At 41.7% G+C, this 20,251-nt stretch overlaps 3 protein-coding genes across 3 annotated transcripts in view; 1 reads left to right on the top strand and 2 right to left on the bottom strand.

Moving 5' to 3' along the window:
* The window catches only part of LOC108042748, an 83,033-nt gene extending 69,118 nt beyond the window's left edge, over positions 1 to 13,915 (top strand). Inside the window, 11 exon segments of the mRNA XM_044459692.1 lie at positions 2,034 to 2,856; positions 2,913 to 4,354; positions 4,651 to 4,824; positions 4,883 to 6,086; positions 6,089 to 6,217; positions 6,517 to 6,702; positions 6,764 to 7,095; positions 7,162 to 7,447; positions 7,804 to 8,124; positions 8,886 to 9,209; positions 9,276 to 13,915. Of these exon segments, the coding sequence (XP_044315627.1) occupies positions 2,034 to 2,856; positions 2,913 to 4,354; positions 4,651 to 4,824; positions 4,883 to 6,086; positions 6,089 to 6,217; positions 6,517 to 6,702; positions 6,764 to 7,095; positions 7,162 to 7,447; positions 7,804 to 8,124; positions 8,886 to 9,209; positions 9,276 to 9,307 (5,253 nt within the window). The 3' untranslated portion in view covers positions 9,308 to 13,915.
* A 13-nt stretch (positions 13,916 to 13,928) lies between these two features.
* On the bottom strand, positions 13,929 to 15,517 carry LOC108042750 (borealin). The gene is made up of 2 exons (XM_017121185.2): positions 14,795 to 15,517; positions 13,929 to 14,356 (listed from the first exon to the last, which is right to left on the bottom strand). Exons 1-2 carry the CDS (start codon positions 15,048 to 15,050, stop codon positions 13,932 to 13,934), a joined length of 681 nt encoding a protein of 226 aa, XP_016976674.1. The 5' UTR covers positions 15,051 to 15,517; the 3' UTR covers positions 13,929 to 13,931.
* A 113-nt stretch (positions 15,518 to 15,630) lies between these two features.
* Positions 15,631 to 18,456, bottom strand: LOC108042749 (borealin). Its single transcript, XM_017121184.2, has 3 exons — positions 17,955 to 18,456; positions 16,068 to 16,482; positions 15,631 to 16,003 (listed from the first exon to the last, which is right to left on the bottom strand). The coding sequence occupies exons 1-3, from the start codon at positions 18,304 to 18,306 to the stop codon at positions 15,805 to 15,807; spliced, it is 966 nt and encodes a 321-aa protein (XP_016976673.1). The 5' UTR covers positions 18,307 to 18,456; the 3' UTR covers positions 15,631 to 15,804.
* Positions 18,457 to 20,251: the final 1,795 nt, after the last annotated feature.

Raw genomic sequence — 20,251 nt, 5'->3', positions numbered from 1 at the left:
TGGTTTTTATCTCTCTCTGATTTTACCTGATGCGATCATTTTGGAAGAGTCTATGGGTCACAGCGCGCCAAAAATTTAAGATAGGGATGTTGGGGAAGGGGGATAGGGAGAGGAGGGTAGACAAGAGACAGACACGTTTTGGACATTTTCGCGACTGCACGCGCTGAGCTTTGTTGTTTTTTTTGCAACTGCTACCGTTGTTGCCCTTGTTGTTGTTCTGTTTACTTAATCATTTGACTGATATTTTTCGGAGTACCTTCACCCCAAAAAATTCGTGCTCGGGAGCAACTTTTCCTGGTCACACATACCAATGCAATGGGGAGGGAGCTTCCTTTCAAGTAAAAGCTCTTTCTCTCTCTTTTTTCGGAGATCAACGAACTGCTTTGAAATGCTTTTTGGACGATGACGTCGCATCTCTTTTTGCAATTTCACATAGTTGCGATTGCGTTTCATTCTATATTGTTCTTAATTGTTGTTGCTTGGTTTTGCTCCACAAGAAATTACTCTCTCCCCCGCCCACACACACAAACAAACAGGTGCACAATGTGATAAGACAAACACACACACTCGCCCAAAACCCAAACAAGCCGGTAAACAAAACTGGAAACGGTGAGAGTTCCAGAGAGAGAGCGCAAAGCTTATTTTTTGTTGTGCGTTTTTTAACACAATTGCATTCAAAAATGTGTGTTTAGTATTTCGGAAACTTTGTGACTGTGCGAACGTTCTGTGTTCTGTTTTTCTGTATTTTCCGTGATTTTCGTGAGTAATTGCTGCTTCTTGGCCCGAATTGAGTCACACATTCAGTCCTAGGTTTTGGCTGATAAGTTAACAGAAAAAAAAACCAATAAGAAGAAGGAGCCACGGCGAAACCAAAACAAAAGTGAAATGCCATTGACATTTGTCCACGCGAAGTTGAAGTTGACTGACCTTGAATTCCCATGTGTGAGAGAGGAACTGTTCCAAGAGAGAGTGGGCGCCACTGGAAGAGTGGGTGGCCGTGGAAGGTGTGCAGTGAAAATTCTAAGGAAAACGAAATCCTAACAATAACAATAATATTTGAATATGACGGGGGCTTTTCGCGTGCTTTTCGCAAATGTCAATGACTTTTTTTCAAACGCGCGCGTAAAAATAACACAAACATAGAATGATAAAATGCGGTTTATTGCACTTCCATTGTGTCAATACAATGAGCGAATTCCCCATGTCCACAGTTCCTCCCCCCTCTTCATGCTTTATTTACTACTCCACCACACAAAGTGTGCCGATCTGCGTGCTATAATAATAATTATATTACTGACTGGCTGTGTGTCATAATATGCATGAGTTTTTGCACGGGATGCTTCCGCATCATCACCAAATAAATAATGCCGCTGCTTAAATGTCGCCGATAAAGTGGGCGCGATATGAATGAAGTTTTTATATTCGGAATATGTATCTCACAGATGCGATCTGAGACGATGATGAGTCTTTATAAGGCCTGTCACAAAGTGGTCTTTAAGATTAATATTTACAGGGCCGCACAAATCGAGCGATATATTTTAAATTGCATTATAAGGAATTTTTACAAATGAAATCTCTTTAGATTTAAACCCATGTTGTTTGGAAAATCACCTTAAAACACTTACAATATTTATTGTTTTGCTCTATATGTTTAAATATAATATTAATGATAATATACAATTTAAAAATTACTGCCAATAAAATATATATTAATCTACGGACGATTTATATGAATTATTATTCTCTGTTGAAAGGCTTAACAAATTATGTAATTTTGAATTGTGTTAATGTTGAAATTGATATTTTCTGGGTTGTTTCCCTTAGGATTTTTATTATTTATTTTAACTTAAACTTCAATGTGAAATGTGTACTTTCTAAATTTTGCAACTATTCAAGTCTTTCATATTTAACTTAAAAAACCATACCATTGTTCCTGTTCCAAATTACGAAAGTTTAAATTTGTATCAAATATTTTATTTTACTGAATTTAATTTTGTAATCAACATGTTTTTTTTTTGTATCTTTCCTTTCAGTACCGTGAGATTTGTGACAAGGGCCAAAACCGTGATATATCCTCAACGTCGACGAACAACAACAACTCCACGACAACGACCAACAACAACACGAATAGCAACAATAATAACAACAACAACAATAACAACACCAGCAAACCGCAAGCAACCTCAACACGCTGCAGCCGCTGCGCAACGGACAACTGCTCGATCCATCCGGTGCAACAGGGTGAGGTCTCCTCCACGGAACCCCCCCTCTCGGAGACATCCCTCCTCCTCGGCCAGGTGCCGGAGATATCGGCGTACTTCGAGGCACTCGAACACTACATCAGCGGCGTCGGCTGGGTCCTGCTGCAGGTGAACGCCAACGGCATCATTGAGTCCTGCACGCAGAACATCCGCGAGCTGATCGGCTATGAGAAACAGGAGCTGTACCACCAGCCGCTCTACATGTACCTCTATAAGGGGGATCACGCCAAGCTAGAGCCGATCATCAACAACATGAACGCCAATCCAAATGGCGGAGGTAGCAACTCCGCCAGTGGCAGTGCCGGACCCGCGGGCGTTTGGGGCGATCTCGAGGAGCTGAACAATGGCAACGCCTCTCAGCAGTCGGCGGGTTCCAATTCCAGCTCTGGAGGAGCGGGCGCAGGAGGAGGCGGACCAGGAGGCGCTGCGGTGGGCAAATCGAAGCGCAGCAGCATCTCCACCAAGGTGCGCATGCTAGTCAAGGACACACGCACTGCCACCCAGACGTTGTCGAACTGCGAGGAGAAGCCCCTGCGGCAGTCCGGCCACCAGGACAAGTACGAGGAGGTGGTCCTCATAGCGGCTCCAGTTAAGGGTGAGTATGAAAATAAAGTCAAATCAAATCCACTCCCTAAACCATGAAATTTTCAGATGATGCGGACGCCAGCAGCTCGGTGCTGTGCCTCATTACCCGACCGGAGGACGAGTCTCCATTGGAGATCAACATTCAGCAGCATGTGCAACAGCAGCCGATCGAGCAGATGACCTTCAAGCTGGACATCCACGGCAAAATACTCACCCTCGATCCCACGGCTCTCCGGGAGCCCTTCAAGCAGCACCTGCAGACGTGGGTTGGGCGCCTGTGGCAGGACCTCTGTCATCCGCACGACCTCTCCACGCTCAAGTCGCACCTGCGCGACATCCAGGACTCGGCCAGCGCCAATTCGCCGGGTGCAGGAGCGGCCTCTAGTGTGGTATCGCGTCCGTTTCGCCTCAGATTGGGAGCGCCGGATGTTTACGTGCACGTGAAGGCCAACTCGAGACTGTTTCTCAATCAAACGCCCGGCGAGGGCGACTTCATCATGTCCGTGCAGACGCTGCTCAACTCGGAGAACGACATGAACAGCAGTAACACGGGAGCGGGTGGTGGGGGATTGGGCCTTGGCCAACTGTGCGCCATGGCGCCGAGTCCCTCGCTCGCCAGCTCCCTGCTCAGCACGCTGTCCATGGATGGTCTGCACGGCGGAAATGGTTCGGGCTCTGGATCCTCCTCCTCGCCGGCGGCCTCTGGCATGCTAACCACCCATCTGCTGGGCGGACTCGTGGGCGGCGGTCAGCAGGGAGGCGGCGGCAACAGCACACAGACCACGAGCGTGGGCGGACCGCTGATGAGCAGCGCAATCATCAATGGCAGCGGACTGCAGCAGCAACAGCAGCAGCAGCAGCGATCCGGAGCCAGCTCCTCGGCCAGTTCGTCGGCCAATGCGCTGGTCAATGCCTTCACCGCATCGCCGGCAGCTGCAGAGCACAGCTTCTACGGGAGCGACACCTTCGAATTCGACATTGCAGCACATTCCCTCGATATGGATCCCAGCGGTGGCGTGGGAGCCTGGACGGATTCGCGTCCCAACTCGCGGGCCTCGGTGGCCACGCCCGTCAGCACGCCACGTCCTCCGTCGGGTCACGGATTCAGTCCGGCCGTTTGCGCCTCCCCGGCCACGCCCTATCAGCTCTCCTCGCACTCCGCCGCCAGCCTGCCATCGCCGCAGTCGAATGCCAGCGCCGGCGGAGGCAACTACGGTTTCAACTTCCACTCCTTCGAGGCGGGCGATGTAAAGCCCGAGAAGGATGTCCAGCAGCAACAGCAGCTGCAGCAGGGAAACAACAATAGCAGCAGCAACAACGCTTTGATGGGCGGTTTGCCAAACGGAGTGAGTGGACTGTTGCTCTCACAGCAGCAGCAACATCAGCAGCAGACACCGCCGCAACAGCAGCAGCAGCAGCAACAACAGGAATCCTCGGAGCGATTGCGCCACCTGCTGACCAAGTCGAGCATGGCCGGCGGGCTGGGAGGAATGGGCGAGGATGAGAAGGTCAGTATTACCCGAATATTTCACTTAAATCAATTGAGAGAATTATATTTGTCTCTTATATCATCAAAAAAATACGATAAAAAGGGTTTATATTAACATGTACTCCATTTTATATTGGCATAAAAAAACAAATACCTAATTCTGACAACATTTACATTCCTGTAAAGCGGTTTGAACTACTAGTATTTCGGATTCCATGTAGAATTCCCTTCCTTTTTTATCTAAAAAAGTGTTTTTTTTAAAGATTCAAAAACTAAATATGCACCTATCTAATACCATTTTTGTGAATTTGACAGTACTTCAAGCCGGATGTTAGCGATGAGGAAAAGCTCGCCGTTGGTGGCTTTAAGATGGGCGGCCAGCCAGGACCCATGGGCATGTTCGGACCCATGGGATCGATGCCACGAGGTGTCGGCAATTCCAGCATGCTAAACAAGGCTGGAAATTCGCAGAACCCCATGCTGCTCAAGGTAAGTAGTGATTGCTACTGCGAAGAGGAACCCCATGTCTAAATACTTTCATTCATAGCTGCTCAACGAAAAGTCCGAGGAGGATGATGGCAACGGATCGGGTGGTGGACCGGGTTCCATGAACAACTCCCGCCAGAGTGAGCTGATGCGCCAGTTGAAAAATCCGGACGGAGGCGGCCATGGTATGCACCGTGGCAATGCCGGTGGCAACATGAGCACCGAGGATCTGAAGGCCATGCTCAAGATCCAGAGCGATCCGCTGAGTCGCAAGCGGTCGCTCAACGAGCCCGACGACGACCCCTCGGCCAAACGGTCGGAGGACAAGCCCAGCAAACTGTGCACGCAGAACAAGATGTTGGCCAAGCTACTGCAGAATCCGCCAAAGATACCCAAAGCACCCAATCCCGAGCAGCCGCTGCAAGTGAAGACGCTGCCGGATATAACCAGCTCCAGCAGTACGCTGGCCGCTCCGGGCAACCTCATTAGCGCTGGCAGCACCGGACCCAAGGCGGCCGCCAATCGCAACCGAAAGCAACAGCAACTGCAGCAGCAACAGCAACAGCAACAACAACAGCAGCAACAAGCAGCCGGCATTCCTTCCCAGCAGCAGCAACAGCAGCCAAACGATGTCTACCTCAGCCAGCAGCCGCAGCAACAGCAACTCCAGCCGCCGCAGCTGGCCTTCCAGCACCAGCAACAGCAACTGGCGACCACAGCAACTACCTCAATTACCACAGCGGCCTCCACTTCGGCTGCGGCGGCTGCAGCGGCGGCAGCAGCAGCGGCGGCCATACTGGGCGATGGCGACTCTGAGCTCTCCAAGCTGTTGGACAGCGTTATGGATTATTATTCGGATGATACTCCGATCGTGACCAATGCCCCCTCGGAGGCCTCGGCCATTAGCGATATTCAAAAGTCGCTGATGCTAGACGTGGAGTCGGCTGCTTTTGGCAACGATCTGAGCCAACACCTAATGATGAGCCAGCAGCAACAGCACCAGCAACAACAGCAGCAGCATCAAATTCTGGCGATGCAGGTTGCCCAGCAGCAGCAGCAGCAACAGCGACAGCAGCATCTGCAGCAGCCGCCCGCCTATCCGGGCATGCTCAACCTGCAGCAGCAGCAGCAACACCAACAGCAGCAACAGCAAAGACAGCAACACATCATGCAGGGTCTGGAGGCCATGCGCAATCAGGGTTTCCAGCGACCACCACCCATGTATCCCGCCCGCGGACGTGGACCCATGAACGCGGTGGCCACTCCCGGGGCGTGGTCTTGCCCGCCCAGCAGCAAATGCGGAACTTGCGACAGCAACAGTTGGCGGCCGCCCAGCAGAAGGAGCGCTTGCTGCAACAACAGCAGAAGCAACAGTTGCTCGTGCCAGAGAATGCCAGTGAGTAAAAGGGAATGTTGCCCTTATTATTATTAAACGTCTTAGGATTGTGGGCCAAATCTTGTAGTGAAACAAAATCAATTATTTGTTATTGTGCTCGTATAATGTACACCCTATTCAAACACAATTCTAACTGGCTTATGCGTCGTATGAGCAATACTAATGGAAACTTTGAGACCACACTGTGCCTGAAAAGTCGCTTATTGATATTAAAATGTAACTTAAATTTAAATTCCCTTTTAAGTAATGTTTTTTGTTTTTCTTATACTTATAATACATTTCAACTCGTTCTACTTTAGCTGGCATGAATGCGGGCTTGAACAACATTAGCTCGCTGCTCAACACGACGGTGGCTCCAAACGTGACCCTATCCCGCACTAACCTGCCCTCGGACGCCCAGCTCAGTCCAAACTTTGCTCAGACCCTGATGCAGCAGCAGCTGAGTCCCGGTCGCAGCACGCCCTACAGTCCGCAGCCCAATCAAGGTGAGATTGATTTCAGAATATTGTGAATTTAATTACTGATCGTGAATACTTTTGTCCACAGGCTATGCCCCACAGTTCCCGCAGCCTGGCCAACGTCTCTCCCCGCAGCAGCAGCAGCAGCTCAACCAGCAGCAACAGAACAATGCCCAGCAGCAACAGTTGGCCTACCAGCAGCAACAACAGCAGCAGCAGCAGCAACAGGTTGGTGATGGCGGACGTTCCAACACTCCTTTCGGCTCAAACTCGGGAATGCAATCGCCGGGCATGCAGAACAGCCCACAGCAATGGGGAGCAGGCGGAGGAGGGGGCGGAGGACCCGGTGGTCCACTGCCAGCCGGTAACGCCGGAAGAACACTGCAGCAGCACAACCCGATGCTCATTGCACAGTTGCAGGTGAGTGTCTGAGAATTGAGCCCGCCAAAGCCAACCAACTAACACCTTTCCATGGCCGCGCTGCAGGGCGTGAGTCCGTACAATGCGCGTCAATACCAACAGAACCAGAGACGCGGCCTGAATTCCCCGGGAGCCGTTGCACCCGGCGGCAATCCGGCCGCAGCGGCCCTGCAGCGGCAGAACTCGTTCCAGGGACAGGGCGGTGGCGGGCCCACGACGCCCGATGGCTCCGGTGTGGGATTCGGTGGTCCGCAGTCGCCGTACGGCAACAATGTCAACGTTTTCCAGCAGCAACAGTTGCAGCGACTGCAGCGGCAGGGCAGTGTTCCACAGGCCACCCAGCATCTGCCAGGTAAGGAACGCTACGGGGAGTTTGAGAGCAAGCTGGATAAACTGAGAACTAGGCCTTTAGTTTGGTTATTACGAAAAAAGCAAAAACAACTTTAGGATCAAGTAAGGGGGATTTTAACTAGCATATAGAGAGATTACAGTTCCTGATGCCTTTGATACAAAGTATGGTATTCAAATGTAGTTGACATATCTCTTGTGATTTAAGCACCCCTTAATCCACATACTAAACATTAAAATACATACTTAGACAGCTTTACACACACACACACACACATATCACATACAAACACTTGATAATCTGAACTAGTTTTAATCAAAGCCAAACGAAAACCAACCAAAACCGCTTAACCAAAACAGGCTCGCCACGCTTTGGCTCCTCACCGGGCAGCAGCAACAACACTGATAGCTCAGCTGCCGCCAGCAACCAGCAGCAGCAGCAACAACAGCAGCAGCAGCAACAGCAGCAGCAACATCAGCAACAGCAACAGCTGATGAACGGGCTGAGCATGTCGCCACATCCCCATCCGCATCCGGCGATGATGGGCGTGGGCGGGATGGGCAGTGGCGGTGGCAACGGCATCATTGGCCTTGGCGGCGGGGGCGGCAACTATGGTGCCACCCTTGGCGGCTACGGGCAATCGCAGCAGGCAAATGATTTCTATGGTCGGGCGCAGACCGGTAAGCCTGTGTGCTCTTCTCTCTCTCAAACTCAAACTCTCATTTAAATTTCTCACGCGATCGCTGTATAAATCACCCCGCCTTAAACTCTGTGTACATATATATAAATATATATATATATATGGCTGTATAATCCATTGCCACGCATCGTAAAGCAAATCAAAATTTTGGGAACATTCTGTATATACATATGAAAACAAGATCTACATTTAAGCTGAAAGCCACACATATCTACACCCCTAACCCACACATATGCGTATATATCTTTGTATAACTGTACGATCATTGTAATTAACCAATTCCCAATAAGACAAGTCGGTTGAGCTGTATATAATATCTAGCATACATAGTTGCAGTCGCTGCACCCCCACAAAAAACATTCGGTGTTCCTAATATCCCTGTAAAATGTATAGACATAAGAACAAATCCCAAAACTCCCGATTACAAAAAAAAAATTAATATTAAAAAAAAACTAGAATATGGAGAGCTAGAAACTTTCGATTTGCAATATGAATATTGGTCACTGCTCTAGGATTTTATGTTATTTTACACCTATTTGGATACATTTTTTTTTCGATCCCAATTTTTAGTGTGCCTCAACCTTTGTGTTCCATGTTGTATTTTAATTGTGTATGTTTTGTATTTATTTTATGTTTTATGTCTAGATTTGAGCCAAACCAATGTGACTAAACCTTATAAAAACCACTGTTTTTGGGTCTTAGATCCATGATCATTAATGTCATCTCATTTGACTCTTTCAGCTGGCGGTGGAGGAGTAACAGGTGGTAATGCCAACTCCGATTTCGTTAAGCAGGAGCTGCGGGCGGTGGTCAGTGTGAGAGCCCAGCAGGCGGCTGCGGCGGCCACGGGCGGAGCCGGCGGCGGAGGAGGCGTGGCCCAGCGGGGACAGACGCCACAGAGTCCGCTGCAGCAAGGTCCAGTGATCGGGGGCGGCGGAGGAATTGTGGGCGGGGCCAACAGTACAAACACTATGGGCAACGTCACGCCCACGGGCAGCGGCAATGTCGGCAACTCCATGCTCAACACGCCGCCAGATCCAACGCTGGGCTTTAGTTTTGAGACGCGTAAGTAAAATAGATATATCACGTATAAACTTACGTTGGTCTAAACTCAAAACTATATATTCTTAGCGGACTTCTTCACCAGCAGCGCTACGAGGTGACCCTAAGGTGCCTACACCCGACCCAAGGATCACATTCAACCAAACTTCTCTTGCGCACGCATTTATGGCTCTAAATAACGAAAAATAATAGAAAATCAATGGATGATAGGCGGAAGCATGTAAATCTAACTTAAAATATTAGCAGCACTATTTAAAAAATATATACCTAAATATATTTATTTTATAATACTAGCAAATATTAATTGTAAAGCAAAATGGGAACCTCGTCTAAAAGAAATTGCGAAAAAATAATTACCAGATACAAGCTATAGTTAAATATTTTCAAAACCGCAAATAACTTCATAAAAAGATGAAAAAATTATAAAAGAAATGCATATTTATTACGTTTAAAGATAAAGCCTAGTTCTAAGAGCTATATATACAAAAGAAGGAAAAACAGAAACAAAGCAGAAACATAAATAATTATGCGTTAAGAAGTGCTGACCGTTTCGAGGTGTTGTTAAATTGATATATGTATATTTAAAACAAAATTAACATTACTATTGTATAACATTTGGAGAGGCGCTGGCAACGGCAGCAGTTGGCTAAGCTCTAGACATAACGACAAGCGATAATATAATGTATACAATTTGAAGGGAAAACATGTAACATGTAACACACAAAAACACAAACATGCTTACGTATTTGTGTACGTATGGCTAATGTATATTTAAAAGTAGTGTTGAATTTTTTTCAGTGTGATAATTTGTTAAATTTTATATACTAAATGTTGCTAATTTGTTGCTCCAAAAGCACGAGGATAGCGACCCCCAAAGGCTTTGCTTTATGTTTACCTTCTAAACATTTTGAAGCATCTTCGAACATTACTTTTTTGCATAACCAATTTACCAACCGGACCCAAATCATTTCTCTTCGACTCAATTATTATTAAAACTATCCCTATAACTGTACATATTTTCATTAATTAATTTCTCTATGTTGCGCCGTCTAAAATTTTAATTTGTAATTTAGTTAATGCTCGTTTAAATTTATTGTAACTACTCTTAAATACTTTTATATCAAAGCGAGAAAGCAAAGCGCGCAAAGCAAAGTTGGCGTTGCAATTTCATGTGAAGGCTATTTTACAGGTTTTGTTTAAACTAATTTGTAATTTTAACCAATTTTATATTAACTATTAAACATTAAATTTAAAACATTGGCATGTATACATATATGTTTAATTCAAAACACTTTCACGAAACATTTTGCAAGCTAAAGCAAAGCAAAGAACGTTTCACGTTTTCTATTATGTAATTTTTTATTGATTTTTGATTTTGTTTAAATCTTTTAAGTCTATTAAGTTGGGTTCAATCGTTATAAATATTATTTTAAAGAAGAAACGATACAAATGCTATACAAATATTATTGATATAAATATAGTTTATAATTTTATTAAAAATACTGTTTAAACTGCAAAGCCCTAAATAAAAATTTATATACAATATATTAAAATTTAGATGTTTCTTTATTTACCACCTTCTTATTTCTTTAACAAATTATGATACTGAAACAAGGCCCCAAAACAACGACAAACAACACGAATAAAAGGAATACATAATTGAAGATAAAGGCGATATTAACACTTGGGAAAATAGAAATACCTCTCGTTAAGTTCAAAAGCGTATGATAAAATACAAATTTATAAAAGTATTGAACATAACCGAATAACCATTGAAATATATTAAGATGACTAATATGAATTGTAAATAGTTTGCAAATGGTTCACATCAAATTAATTAAAAATATTAAAAAACAAATTAATTTTTTGAACACTGCTAGCTAAATTACTATTGTCACACATAAATAGGTAGCTTAGGATTGAGTTTTTCTTTAAGAGGCTACATTTAATGCAATTAAAATAAAAATAAATAAAAGGCAAAAAATTAAAATGATGGCCAGTTTTCGGCCCCAGCTCTCCCAATAGTTTTTTATACTGACAAAACCTCAAACCAGGAAAGTATAAGTATAACAAATGAATATACACAAGTATACTGCATTTAGCATTATATATACACCTATATAAATAGTTTTAACGACAGTTATTCATATATACCAATTCATAAATATATATTTATACGGGGTAAGGATATAGCAAATTTCACACACAGCAACACAAAAAGTACATATAAAGTGCATTAATGAATTTAAGCATTTAATGAAATTAATTAATTTATAAGCATAACGAAATATAGGGGATTATTTCGAATATATTTAAAATAAATAAATATTTACAAATGGTATAAATTTCATGGAGGATATAAGGAAATAACCTAATTACACTTAAAGCTAACTAACCCTATGGCAAATAATATTTACGTAAAGCAAAGCGGACTTAATTTTGATAAGAATACCTACTAAAGTGCATATTTGATTTGGTAAGTTATTCTGTTACTATGCACGTTTAATCGAACCAGTTGCGCATACATTTTTGTACATAATAAAGCATCTTAGAACTTACCAATAAATTAAAACCATTTTCAACCAGCTCTCGATTAAAGCTTATTCAAAATAAAGATATAAATTTCGATGATCGGAGAATAAATTGGTTTCGATAGACACATCTGATGAATATCATATAGTTAATTTCATTATTCCGAATCCAACTAGCGGGAGTCCTTAAGCGAAACTATTTGGTTTTACTGTACAGTCATACTTACACAAATGAATTTATTTAATTTGTATGCAACCTAGTACCATAAAATTTGTACCAAATCACACACAGACGATTTAAGATATTAGCCGAGGATGGAATGAGAATAACAAAACAAATAATGCAACGCCCTGTACCCGTGCATAATGCCTACAAAGATTTGTTAAACTTGATATTACAAATAAAATACTATTTACTAAATACAAAAAGATGCCCTGAACCGCAATGAGTAGTGCCCAAACATAAGAATAACGGAATACAAAAAAGTAAAATATAAACTAGCATTTAAAAGTTATAACGAATTCTAAAACAACAGCCTCAAAAATAGTTTTAAACAAAATAGCAAAAATAGCACAATTTTGTATAAAAAGGGAGTAGAAATTTGTACGAACGCAAAATAGATCCACAAAAAATTAACAGAACCGAGAGCAATATAACATACAACAAATTCAAGCAAAATATGGAAAACAAGTACTCAATATTTGAATTACTTTATCTTCAGTCTATGCAGAAAAACAGAGGAGCGATAAGGTCGAAGGTCGGTTGGATGGAAGGAGGCATCGTTGATTGGCTGTGTTACAAAAAGAAAACCAAGTTGAAGGACCGGGAAACGTACGACGAATTAGACCTACTAAGTGCACGAAATTTGTGGGTGAAAACAATTTTCCAGTAGCAGTCGGGTTTGAAATGATTGGTCGAGGTTAGTGTAGTTATGTAGATGCGTTCAGGGAACGCTTGTAGAAACCGAAACCGAAACTGATATTTAATTAGATTGGTTTTGCCACGTAGGAGTTTGGATTTATGCTGAATTTATGAAAGGGATCAGATCTTCAAGAGCAAGCAACTTCAGTTCAAATTGTCACATATGCATTTTATTTTAAGTCATCAACGATTAGTTTAGATATTATTCATACTTTGGCTATGCTATATTAATCGTGATTTGGAGGGAAGACTGTAGTGCAGTAAACGGCAAACTGTTTTATATTTATCATGAGCATTTTGATTAGATTATACTCGTTTATCGCTGGTTTTGGGTTAATGCGACTGTTCAACTCACTACCCAATTTATTAATTCTTTAAAATCGTTTTACAAAAACTATCAATCCCTATCCACAAACAGAAAACTTACCCAAACATAATGAATGTTACAAATCTGAGTGTTATGTTGTTGTCATCTGTCACTGTTCGTTCACTGTCACTGTTTACATGTATCAATTGATTGTCCTCATATGTTGTCTTTGTCTCTAAAAATCGTATTAAATAATTCAGTAAAAACAAGCGTATTCTAAGTCTCTATATATGTACCTTTTTGCTATGTATTGTATTTTTATGTAACTGTAACTATATTAAATATATATGACACGCCCCTTACACCCACTACCCACTCACATCCACACCTGCATTTCACACTTACATGGGAAACCAAGAAAGCAAATGATAAATTTAACACTATATACACTTAAAATTAATGATAATTTTTAAATTTAAATCTGTATATGTGTAAATGTAACTTTTGTCTAAGGATTCACAGCATTGAAAGTGAAAAAGAAATGTAAGGGAAACCAAATGAAGTTTCAATTGAATTTACATTTGAAAGAAAAACAAAATATTTTAATTTAACTAAGTACTTACAAGCATAATTGAGAATGTTCACCCACAGACACACAAAACACACACATGCAACACAATAGAAAAATGTTTAAACAATTAAATTTGAAATTAGTGGAGACGAAATTCTGTACGCTATGTTTGTACTTACAAATCGATATATATGTATATATATATATACATAAAGGTAATTAAATTTATTAATTAATTATACAACAAAAAGCAAGCAAACTGCAGCAAACAGCAACAAGAACAACAGACACGTTCACTTAATGTTTAACAACTGAACAAAAACATTGAAAATGAGAAAATGAAAAAGACTAAATAAAATAATAACGAAATAAGCGTAATAATCATGAAGGTCTTTCAGTTTCCTTGGGTCGTTCGTTCACAGGTTTTCAGTCTACCCAGTTTGGTGGCCATGTCCACGATCAATCCAAGATTAGATTTCAGCGTTTTCACCTGGTTGAGGGTGTTCTCGTCCAGCTGCATCAGTACCTCCCGCTTCACTTCGTTGATCCTCTGCGGCTTCACGGTGATCACGCCTTTCTTGGTGGGAATGTGCACGTCGGCACAGCGGTCCGACTGCATCTGCACGGCCAGCGGACTTCCAGCCTTCGAGAGCACCTGCTCCCCGGCCCGTGGCCATCGCACGAAGCTCATGGAGTCGCCCCTGAGGGCCCTGTCCGCCGACTGCGCCTGGAGCCGCGGGAACTGGGAACTCTGGGGAGTCCGAGTTCGACCGCGAGGTTGGCTGATGGAAAGACTGCGAGATGTGGGTGGCTTGGGAACTAAAGGGCAGCAGAACAAAGTTTTATTAATAAGAATACCGAATTCGAATTTACCTACAATTATATTTGGCATTGCAATTTAAGAAAAGGCTGCGTAAGCATATATTATTTGATTATTAATACTCTATGCATTTCTTAATTTAGTATTACGAAAAAGACTTAAAAAACATTTCTCATAATTAAATTCTTATATTATTTATGATTAATTAAAATAATTAGCCAACTTTACTTTCAAGCTTATGTTTGTGGGCACTCATAATTTTATATATTTTATGCCTGAGCATTATAAAATTCAAAGATTAGAATTAACCATGTAACTAATAGAACTTTGCATTGGCGATTTAATAACAATTTCCTTTGCATACCGAATCTCCAGCTTAACTTTGTTTATAATACCAAGTAAAATTTTAATTTCTTTCATTTTTTAGATAATCTCACCTGCCCACTGATGCTCGGCAAAATTCTTAATGTTTAGGGCCGTGAAATCTGACAACTTCATCTGCAGCAGCTGCTTGTCAGTTCTCCCACGGATCAGCTTGATTTGGTTGTCCACCTCTTGCTTGTATCGCTTGCCCATCTCGTCGATCTTCTCCAGAGCGGAGTCCATCTTCATTTGGGCCAGACGCACTTTCTCCTCGCGATCAGCCTTCTTGCGCTGAGCTTGCTTACGTAATACTATCTTGGTGCGAGGCATATTTCTAAGTATTCAGTAACCTTTCTACCAATACCGAACCAATTATAACAAACTCAAAGGGCTCTTTGGTTAAAACAGAGTTTAAACAAGAATTTAAGTATGAGGGGTTAGTAAAATACATTTTAAATACTTGAAGATGAAATAGGTTGATGAACTAAAATAAAATGTTTATAAAACAATAATACAAATTTTAAATAACCAATTAAATGTATAGGTTCTTGAATCCAGTTATCTTAAAGCGTTTGGTTTTGCATCTAGTTTTTGTTGATATCTAATCAATAAATAATTATTGATTGATTAAATAATGCAGATAAAGAAGTAAGACTTACATTTCATTAAATCAGACCATTTCATCTGCAGAATCTGCTCATCAGTCCTGGCTCGAATCCAATTTAAATCGAAGTCCACGTTTTGTTTACATATTTGTTCTATTTCATTGAGTTTATCCATAGCAGAATTGAATTGAATGCGCACCCTCTCATCTCTTTCGGTCTTTCGGCGTTTCGCCTGAAGTCTTGTCATAATCATAGAGCGACGCATTTTTTCTTTTTTAAAAAAATACAATTGAGTCCCCGGACACTTGGATAAACATAGAATATGAACTTGTATTGAAGCTTATGTAAATACGATACAGATTTTAATAAATGAAGACAAAATACTTGAACTATTTGAGTAAGATGAAAACTGAACTTAAACAAAGCATACTAAAATATATGATATAGAATTATATCTAGATAAACATTTGAATTGGCAACTACTTGAATCCCGCCTGGCTGGCCTTATTCACGATCATCTGCAAGTTTTCGTGCAGTGTTTTGATCTGGTTTAGAGTATCTTCGTCCAGATTATCCAGGAGATTCGACTCGACCTCCCCAGCATCCAGTTTCTTGGGCCGCAAGCTAAGAACTCCGTTCCGAATGGGAATGTTCACATTGGCGAACTTGTCTGGCATTCTGTTGACAAGGTAAATACATTATTAAAATATGAAATTCTTAGGTGTTTGTATGGAAAACTTACACTTGAGCCACCATGGGGCTGCCGAACTTGGAGAGGGCCACCTCGCCGGGCTTGGGATAGCGCAGGAAGGCCATTGGCGGAGAGCATGGTGATCCGGAGCGTATCTGCTTTTGTGATAAAGGTGTGCGATCAGCACTGAACGCCTTGGTGCGAGAAGCCATCGGTGTGCGCATCTTGCTGCGGGAGTTTCGACTTGCTGTTGCACCACTGCTGTTCGAATTGGACGGCGGTTTGGCCGAGTGCAGGATATTCAGCTCCCCGCAGGCGGATCGACTGCGTCGGGCACGGCGGGCCCTGGCCGAGTGCAGCGGTCCGGGAGTCCGCATCGCCTTCGTGGACCGCAGCAGGGAGCCCGTGTGGGCGGCCAGGAGGCTGCCGCCGCTGGCTCCAATGCTGCTGTCCTCTGTAAGGTAACCTAGATACAGTGACCGGCACAGGATGTGGATGTGGATATCGGTGGTGCATTTGCAGTGCAGTGAAATGTGCGGTGCGAAGTTAGAAAGCAAAGTTGAGTTAGTCACAAAGCCGGACACCAGTTAGAGAAAAATTAAAAGGGCAAAATGAGAACAAGAATTGTGAATTGCTTCGGAAACCGAAGCATTAATGTACATATACTCTTTTATAAGTATCAATTCTGGAGAAATTTTAGTGGAGTTAAAAGTACTGTAAGTATTGTGTTATTGATTTAGTTTCCGATTGCGGTTTATACGACCGATCAGCAAAAAAACTATTTCTTAATGTCAAAACTGTATCAAACTATTTTCTATATGCTACACATATAAAATATTATTATTATCTATCCTGATTTTTTCTTGCAATTTGTTGGTTAAAGTTTGGTGATGAACAGGATTTTCTTTAGGATTCTTTCACCAATCCATAACCTTTGCATAATAATCTAACTGCAGCAAATAAAGGGTAAAATGTGAATTTTTCGTAAAAATTTTGCTGACTAGCCTTAGATCCCTAGGAACACTGCCAGCTGATAAATATATATATTTAAACTCTATGCAATAAAGTGCCAGTACTAGACATAAAACTTTAAAAAAAAATGAAAGTTTAGCAGCTTTCTTAATGATCTCAAATCCTCTACTAGGAAGAGCTTAAATAAACGTTTTTCGGATTCAGTTTGGTAATAAACCCTAAGCCAGGATTATACATGGCTCTCTAAATAGAGAAGAAAATTTCAATCTTTCTGTTTTATTAGGGTCATTCAAGGTCCTCTGCAAGGAAGTGCAAAAAGAATTCTTTTTGGATGAAATTGGCTGATAAACCAGTTAGTGAAGTAACTATCACGGATGCAAGAGAATGCTAAATTTGAAATTCTTCGGTTTAAATGGTGGTGTTAAAGCCCTTATGCTAAGTACTATTATCACTTACTTCTAGTTCTTCACATTAGGTTAAACAAAATTGTACTGTTGAAATACGGTAATAATAAGGTGTCCTGATTTCGAGATCTTTTACAGCGGATTGTTGAAATATATATTTCTCTAATCAATTCCTTAAATGAACTCTATGCGAGGTAGTGCTAGTACTAGACATAAAAGGGTTCCCCCTCAAACTATAAATTGTTGCTTGAAATTGGGTGGATGAACCGGAATTCCTACAAATGTTGCCAAGCTTTCGAGTTATTCTCCAAGAGAGTGCCTAAACTTACGTTTTTTGAATACATTTTGGTGAAAATTGGTCTCTAAATAAAGTGGAAATCGGTCCGTGGGTTTCACCCACATGATAAACCAGAGTAACTTTGGTACGCTGCCTACATTCTAAGATTCCCTGCAAGGGATTGTCCTATATTAGCTACAAATCGGACACTTTTTGGAAAATAGTGTGATAATCAATCTGGAAGGGAGTCCAGTATACATATGCGCCTCCGAGGCGCGCACAAACCTTCGTCATTGCGACTGCCGGTGGCCGAGGGCGCGAGTCCATCGATAGCACCGCTGCTCATGGACATCGAGGCGAGCAGCTGCGTCTGATCGCTGGCCTTGTAGTCGCTGAAGCGGTCCAGTTCGGTGAATAGCCGCAGGAGCTCGGGCATCTTCAGGTTGGCCAGCTCCTTCTGCACCTGGCCCTGGAGCGTCTTCACCTGGAGGTCGATAGCGGACAGGAACTTGGTCTCCAGCGAATCGATGCTGATCAGGCGGGAATCCATTTTTAGCTCGTACAAGCGCACCTTCTCCTCCCGGTTCGCCACCTCGCGATTGCGCTTCGAGTTCTTTGGTATCTTGGTGCGCGGCATCTTGGCGGCGGACTCTACTTTTTAACGTTGAAAATGCCTTATCTTTTGTGCGTTTACTAGTTTTTTAGCAAGCGTCTGCGTTTTTAGTGTTTCTTTTCGAGTTTGTCCGCTTAAATTCAAGCGTCATTGGTGTGGTGTGACCAGAGCAGGCAGCCAAGAGAATATCGCACTTACCGATGACTATCGGTTGCATGCGATGCTGCGGCAACTCTGGTCGATGACCGTGTGAAAACTGTCTGGCAATGCTTGGGAATATTACGGGGGAAAATATAACGACTATTTAGTCTTAAAAGCAGTTATCCCGCTTTATTTTGCCTTTTTTTATCGTACTATTTAAATAAGTAGGCCAAATTAGAGAGATTTCATTGCAAAATTTTATTTTTTAATGAAATTTTAAATTTATATATGAACATATATGTGCATTAAAAAAAGTGTAAAATATTTTTTACCTTATGAATTGCAAAAATATATTCTGAATTGTGTGGTCTCTAAAAAATATAATATAGTAAAGTATAGACAAACTTTTTTTGAATTGGTACTTAAATATATGAATTAATACGGCTTATTAATTAATAATTTATTGCTTAATACAGTGATCTCTCGAAACGGTAACCTATGTAGAAACTAAGCGTGTTACAGCAGGTTTTTTAAAACCCATAATTTGCAGTACTTTTAAAAACTATTTATTTACGTTTTTATAAAACAACCATACAACATTAAACGATCAAATCTAAGCTAACCATTTTTCATTTAATGTACAGCAAATGTCTTTGGTCTATTTTCAAAAAGCTTAGATTTTATCGTTTAATGTTTTATGTTAACTGAGGCAAATTCCATATACCATGAAATTTGATTGGCTCCAATATTTTGGATTTTCATTGTCTTCATCTGTTAAAAATTGTTTTGTTCTGAGTTTTTAATGCTGTAAATGTTTAAATTGTATTCCTTCTTAGGAGTGTTACATTCTTTAGAAGAAGCCCTTTAATGTAAGGAAAGAATATATGCTATGAAATATATGTTATGAAACCTCTAAATATATAACATCGTATGGAGTTCGGACCCAAATTTTCAAAATTAATTTTTCTTGTACTCTAGTAAAGATGGTCGAAATGAGGGTCCCCAAATCAGCCGCAATCCTATTAGCCCGCTGCGAAAATCCCCATTCCTGGCCGTAAATTGCGTTCAGCTCCACATTGTTTGCTATCTGTCTCTGCTAGTTGCACTTTGGCTCGCACACAATGGCAAGATTCTAATAAGCGTGGGTGGCTATGCGTGTGAGAGTGGCTCACAAATCAAAAGCATTTTTGTCAGCATTTGGGTGGCTTCCTCGGAGGCGGGGGTGATTCAGGGGGCGTGGCTTTTGCCGCCTTCGCTTCTGCACGGAACGTGGACACATCCTGTGTGAGGCATTTGAAAATAATACGCACCGTTGGCTCTGCACTTGATAGTTTGCCTCCCGTTTCCTCAACACACCCGAAAAAAGTTTGAGCCGAAACCAAATTTCAATATCCTGTTTGCACCAATTTTACTTAAAAATGATTCCCGTTCGTCGCGATAATCTATTTTTTGCTCATTTTAACTTTAGTGCGTTTGTAGTTTGTTCTAAAGTTCAGAAATTATAAACTCGATATAACTTTTACTAATCCAAGAAATGTACTATAAAGCACTGTAAATTGTATTTATTTTCGTTTTAAATCATTTTTAATTTAAAAAGTTTTCATTTTTTTAAATATTTTTTGTCAGACATCAATTAGCTATGTTCCTGACGAAAATAAGTTTATACTAATTATTTTAATTTTTAAAACTGATATTTTTGTATCGAAAGCAATCAATTATGGGTTCTAAGAAATAAGAAAAATTTTTGAATTTCCAATTTTCTATTTGACCTATGATTTGCAGGAAGAGTCCGTAGTGGCAAGATTATAATTACTTACCACAAATTAAG

Source organism: Drosophila rhopaloa, unplaced genomic scaffold (genome assembly GCF_018152115.1).
Source record: "Drosophila rhopaloa isolate 14029-0021.01 unplaced genomic scaffold, ASM1815211v1 contig_2, whole genome shotgun sequence".
Taxonomy (NCBI): Eukaryota; Metazoa; Arthropoda; class Insecta; order Diptera; family Drosophilidae; genus Drosophila; species Drosophila rhopaloa.
The sequence above is the reverse complement of the archived record's forward strand: the minus strand, read 5'-3'. Positions and strand labels throughout refer to the sequence as shown.

Bases quoted from the DNA above. Each gene is read 5' to 3' on its own strand.
- LOC108042750 (XM_017121185.2), bottom strand. From the start codon at position 15,050: ATGCCTCGCACCAAGATAGTATTACGTAAGCAAGCTCAGCGCAAGAAG. The intron at 14,357-14,794 runs GTGAGATTATCT...GCTGCCCTTTAG, and splicing joins TGCCGAGCATCAGTGGGCAG to TTCCCAAGCCACCCACATCT.
- LOC108042749 (XM_017121184.2), bottom strand. From the start codon at position 18,306: ATGCCGCGCACCAAGATACCAAAGAACTCGAAGCGCAATCGCGAGGTG. The intron at 16,483-17,954 runs GTTTGTGCGCGC...CACTGTATCTAG, and splicing joins CGGCAGTCGCAATGACGAAG to GTTACCTTACAGAGGACAGC. The intron at 16,004-16,067 runs GTAAGTTTTCCA...CCTTGTCAACAG, and splicing joins AGCCCCATGGTGGCTCAAGT to AATGCCAGACAAGTTCGCCA.